At 44.8% G+C, this 6,002-nt stretch overlaps 1 protein-coding gene across 1 annotated transcript in view; it reads left to right on the top strand.

Annotated features, from left to right (window-relative positions):
• The first annotated feature begins 1,419 nt into the window (after positions 1 to 1,419).
• Positions 1,420 to 6,002, top strand: part of SLC4A4 (solute carrier family 4 member 4) — a 151,174-nt gene continuing 146,591 nt past the window's right edge. The window contains exon 1 of the mRNA XM_029085268.1: positions 1,420 to 1,495. Within this exon, the coding sequence (XP_028941101.1) occupies positions 1,423 to 1,495 (73 nt within the window). The 5' untranslated portion in view covers positions 1,420 to 1,422. The remainder of the gene's footprint in view (positions 1,496 to 6,002) is intronic.

The following is a 6,002-nucleotide window of genomic DNA, read 5'->3' as shown; positions in this document are numbered from 1 at the left end:
AGTGCTACTATCAGAAAGTGAGGGCTCTGGTGCCTCCTTTTGTGGGTGAATTTGGTTTTTATTCAGATGGGCGTTGACATGCAAGGTAGATGTGCTAAGACATTTTGATTTCTTTCATCAATTCAGGTTTTAATTCTCCTGAATTTGAATATACCCTTTAAAAACTCTTTTAAGTGTTGTGCCGCTACTGCACTTGGATGATCTTGCAGGATCACAAGTGGAAGCAATATGGATGTGAAGAAGTTGAAGGCTTTGACTCTTTTTGTACCGAGTTTGTCCCTATTCCATCTAGGGGAATATAAGGAAAAGGTGTTGGGTTTTGATGGTGACTCACACGTGCTTGTTTCTTGCCACTGGTAGAAAGCAGGTTGCCAGCTCGGTCTGCAGTCGTATTAAGATAGAAAGCTTCCGTGGTGAGTGTCCAGCAGTGAGCAGCAAATGAGTGCTTAGCCTCTAAGTGATATGAAAGGAGATTATTTAATACAGCTGGATTTGTTTTCTCTTTGTTATTTTAGCATTTTTGTTTTTGCTTGTCAAAAGTGAAATTTGCAGGTGAACCCTTGGAAAGTCTGCAGGGTTTTATTTTGTGGGTGGAATACAGCAGCACCAGTTCTGGGCAGCGCAGCAGGAGGATTTTTATGGCTGAGGTGTAGAATTAGGAGTCTCTTCTATAGAGAAGCAGATAAGAGGTGGAGAGAAAAGCGGAGAGGAAAGAAGGCGACTCCTAAAAGCTGTCCCCAAGTAGATGAATGGATGGGTGGCACACATAACCGACTGCTGTGATGGTCTGACTTACTGTAGCTCGGTCTCCCTATAATCCTCGTATGTCAGATTTCTGTAAGGCCAACATGTGACACAAAGCTTGCCTCCCAACAGACAAGTGTGCTTTGCTGGTATTAAGAGGCTGGCTGAAGGCTGGTTTCCCAGTGTGCATTAGAACGTGTGTGTGTGTGTGTCTGTGTGTAGTATGCGTGCTTGCCTGTGTACCTGTTCTGCAGCCGAGGTCTTGTAGAAGAACTATAAAGGGAAACTGGAATTCCACAGACTCTTGGCTATTGAATAGACAGTCCCAAACTTGCCTGTGTGTCTGTACCTCCTTTTTAGAAAAAAGGAAAAAGGAGGAGGGGGGAAAAAACAAAAAGAAACAAGAAACAGGAAAAAAACCCAAAGGCTTCTGACCAGGCTTAGTTTTCTCACACCTGTCACCACTGATGTCCTCTCAAGGTTAGAATTCAAGCTTAAACCAAACGCCGTTTGAACGGAGCTCTATGAAGGAACAGCAGGCACTGGAAGGAGAACAGGAACACCCACAGGAACATGAACAACAACTTGCATCTTAACCTGCCCAGGACCTGGGCTGCTTCAAGTAGGTCGCTGCAGGAGAAGTCTGAGCATTCCTTTTTTCTTTTCTATTACTATAGGATGGAGGACGAGGCAGTACTGGATAGAGGGGCTTCCTTCCTTAAACATGTATGCGACGAGGAAGAAGTGGAAGGTAAGAAACCTTGGGCTGCTGGGGAGGAAGGGTACCTTCACAATTGCTGTTTGTCTGTAAGGTGGGCACAATGGATAGCAGAGAAAAAGGGCGCCTTTGTTTTGCTGAGTAATTAATCCTGAAACTGACTGAAGCACTGGTAAGCTTCAGAGGGAAAACTCACCTTTTAAAGAAAGCCTTTTTTTTTTTCAGTTCAGGAGTGAATGTTGTTCTATGCCACTGCCACGGGTTTCCACTTCCCCCAAAACTCAAAACTCTGCTTGCTTTGCTTTGTCTTGCATAGTGGCTGTGAAATATTGGGGCTGTTTGTTTTTCTTTCCTCCATGGATGTGTTTTTGTCAACGCTTGCATATCACCACTGCGCTGGGAAGTGCTGGCACATGGTGGCAGGTGTCGCAGACGGAGAAGTGAACTGGAAAAACCAGCAGAATTTGTGCAGAGTGTTGGGGGTGGACGTGAGACAGCAAGTGGACCTTTGCCTGGGTTATCCTTGTAGCTTGGGAGGCATAAAGAGAAGGTTTTTCCTTTGAAGAACTTCTTAACAGAGAAGAACATTTCTTCATTTTTTAGAAAAAGAGGAGACTCCTTTGAAAGTGTTTTTATTTTCTCTCTGAGTAAAAATGTTGTGAAATCCCAAAGATAAAAGGAATTTAAAGGAGTTTAGTTTAAGGTTGGAAAATGATTAAGCTGATAGGAATGAATTATTTGCAGCAAATTCTCTTTTTCTTATTTTATGAGGATCAGTTGACCGTGTGCTTGATAAACTAGTGGGGGAGAAGGAGGGAAGGACGGTAGGGTACGTACTGTACCTGACAGGGAAGGGAGGCCAGCATTTCACCCCACGGTGCTACCCTTCCCCTCTTGATTTAGGCATATAATTTTATTCTTATTTCTTTATTGGCAAACAAATACCCGTGGCTTTTGGCTTTAAAACATTCTGAAAGGTGTAGGATTATAGCCATGTCATTGTCACTGCTAGCGGATGGTAAAGGACCAGGCAATATGAAAGAAAATCATCTCCAAAAAGGTGGATGAGAACACTTCCAGCAAATCAAACCAGCCATTTCCATGCCAAAAGCCAGTGTTTTCTTCCTCTTTCATGAAGTAATCTGTGCTCAGTAGCTATAAATCAACATGCTGGGTTAATTAGGCCATTTGCTGTCTGCAGGGTTGGAATGACAGGGGGTTTGTGTTTGCCTTTTGCTTGTGGAATAATTGATACTTTGGCACAGCAGAAACATTGGAGAGAGGAGAGAGGGAGAATGTTTCTCCTATTTTATGGTCTTCAGCGTTGCCACATGCTGCTGTGGTGTGTGTTGCCCGTATGTGACGCTCCAGGGATATAATACAAATTGTTGTTTGTGAAGAGCAGTGCGGGAGTGTCCTTTTAACTGTCTGCAGGTGCTGTGGAAAAGGTTGTGGGTAATGCTTTAGGTAATATTTGTAGATGTGGTGTGTTTATGTTTCAGTGTAGATATCCTCATTGGATTTAGTTTGGCTGACAGAGCCGTTGCAGTTCATCTCGCTGAGGTGAGGAGAAGGGGAGGTGAAACAAGTACTTCTAATTGCACACGACAGGTTTCTGAGAACTGTAGCTGTTGGTCTGAGCCTCCAGAGAGACGTGGAGCTGTGGAACCAGCTAATTCCCTTGTTGGCACTAAAGGCAGCGCCTTGATTCTCTCCAGGCCTCTGTGACTGACCGAGCTAAATCCCAAAATCACGGAGCTGCCGTCTGTGGCGGGGCCGGTGCCGCTGCTGTGGCATCTGCTGGTGTCATGGTCCATGGGTGGTGTGTGTATGGTGCTGCTCAGCCATTCCACTCTTCTGGAGTGGGACAGCCTTGCATTCACAGCGTGCCTGGCAAATCTGGGGCATTGCCACAGGGTGAGCAATCGTTAAAAGGCTTTGGCACTTTGAAGAGATGTTATTTGCCTTCGAGGGGAAGATTTCCAACCTGATTGATTCGGTGCATGTCCTCAGCTGCATCTAACTCTCTACACAGACACGTGAGCTGTATATAAGTACACTGAATGTATGTGTGTATCAAATATGCATGCACCCCATGTACAGTCATAGTCTGCAGGTATAGAATGAATTGTAGGCTCACAGAATGGTTTGGGTTTGAAGGGACCTTTTAAAGACTCTCTAGTCCAACAGCCTTGCTGTGTGCAGGGACATATTCCACTAGATCAAGTCGCTCAAAGCCCCATCCCACCTGACTTTGAAGACTTCCAGGGTAGGGTCATCCATGACTTCTCTAAGCAACCAGTTCCACTGTCTCACCACCCTCACAGGAAATAATTTTTTCCTTCTAGCAAATCTAAATTTACCCTCTTTGGGTTTAAGATCCAGTGGAAGGGCTAAAATACCAGTTGCAGTCCTTCAGCTGACACTTGCTGCAGATGCTTTTAAGTCTCTCTGTGAGATTCCTGCACTGCAGGTGAAGTAGTTTCAAGGAGGAGAGCATTTGTCTAGAGACCTGGAGATGTTAGCTCTGAAGTGCTCTCCATTACTTCAACCACTTTCAGGGTATGGTTATAACTTGCTTTTTAAAAGGCTTACATGTTGCATCTTCTGTAGCAAAATGTAACAGCAAGTGGAATTGTTGCCTCCAAGGTATTTTATTTTTCTGATAGTTTTTATTTTTAGCCTGCTTTCACGAGGAAACAACATACATATACAGTTGTTTGCCTCTCTTGCCTCTTCTTCCCATTCCTCTCCCAATAAGTTTTTGCACCTAGCAGTCAATATTGATCAAATTTATCAGGAAGGCTCTTTAAAACTACTCTTAATTTCACTTAACTTGTAGGGGAAAAAAAAACCAAAACAACAAAACCAAACCAGCAGAGAGGAGAGACTGCTTTCTTTTCCCTCTGCTAGGGAAAGGGGAGTTGTAACCTTTATCAGTGTCGTGGGACTTGGGGATTCTGCAGCTGCAGGAGTTTGCAGGAGAGAATGGGAAAACCCTCTGGAGAAATGTGACAACACGCTTCGGAAGCAGACAGCTTTTGTTGCTTGGGAATCGGTTTGATTTCAAACAGATGAAGGTGGAATTTAAAGGTTGTCATTTGAAGCATCTCTCTTTTGCACGTTCTTTGCAAGGAGAGAGGAACAGCGTGGTATCGTTTCCTTGGTAGCTGATGACCTCCTCACATTATGTGTGTGAGATGGAGACAGCAACTCTGAATTACCACGTCACTCACTGCTTTGATTATGTAGCAGTGTGGAGAAGAGGGAAAGACTTTGCTTTTTAAGGAGGGCTGAAAAGGGGCATTTCTGGTCAGTAGGATGTTGAGATGTTTTCAGGTTGGGGCAGTTGTCGGTCATGCCCTTGCTGAGTAAATGTAACGTTAATAGAAACCACACATACATGTCAAAAGTATGTCCCTTTGGCCTGGTTCCAGAGATGGTTTAACGCTCCTCTAAGATGGCACCTCAGTCTGGTCCTGCACTGGAATGTGTTGCTGGTTTATTAGTGATATCTGCTGTTGACATTGGAAAACTATTCTGTTCCAGCTCACCTCCTGCTGTCTTTATCGGGGGGGGCCTCAGCTGGTTAATTCAGTACACGTTTGTGATGAAGAGCTGCTTTACCGGCCATCACTGATGTTGCACATGAACACCCAGAAATGTGACTTGGCACCAGCTCACCTCCTGCTGTCTTTATCGGGGGGAGGCCTCAGCTGGTTAATTCAGTACACGTTCGTGATGAAGAGCTGCTTTACTGGCCATCACTGATGTTGCACATAAACACCCAGAAATGTGACTTGGCGAGGCAAGGGACCTGCCTGGGCCTGGTTCAGAGTGTGGAAGGAAAGCAAGCGTGAAAATGGAGGCTTTCTTGGGGGAAATCAGGAAGAGGCACTGCCCTAAACTCGACCTCCTGTGCAAGAAAACCATTCCCATTCAATCAGAGCACTGCACGTTCCTTTCCTTGAAGGTAATGACATGTTGCTGTAATGCCACTGTTAGGAGTGCTGGTATGTGTGACATAAACACATTACTTAATAACCAATTTTGCAAGAGGGGAAAAGTAAAGCTCCACCTTATCCTTTGAGATAAGGTATTCTTGGCTCTTTAAGCGTAACTTCCCCCAGGCTTGCTGCCACCCTGACCTCATGGTGTGGGGAGGAGGATGCTTGATTTCAAGTCTGACAACTGTGTTGCTGGAAGGCCAGAGCAGCATTCCGGCTGCTTGTCTTAGGAGCAGAGGACCAGCACTCGTGGCAGGTGTTTCATCCTGTATTTCAGATGGTTTGCAAAGTAGAAGTCTCGAGAGTATCTCTTAGATACCACTGTTGTAGGAGTGAATTCAGGAAAAAATGCTGTTACAGTGGAAACTTGTTCATAGGTCCTGTTATCATTAGGGGATTTACTATATAGAGAGCCTAAAATAGGGATCTTGTAACAACTTTCCTTAACTGCTTTTTCCCTTTTAGCTGACTGCCCCCACACTTTCCTCCTCCTTGCCTTCTCTTCTCAACCCTCTTGTGTTGTTGCACTGTGC

Source organism: Antrostomus carolinensis, unplaced genomic scaffold, assembly GCF_000700745.2.
Source record: "Antrostomus carolinensis isolate BGI_N321 unplaced genomic scaffold, ASM70074v2 scaffold826, whole genome shotgun sequence".
NCBI lineage: Eukaryota > Metazoa > Chordata > Aves > Caprimulgiformes > Caprimulgidae > Antrostomus > Antrostomus carolinensis.
The sequence above is the reverse complement of the archived record's forward strand: the minus strand, read 5'-3'. Positions and strand labels throughout refer to the sequence as shown.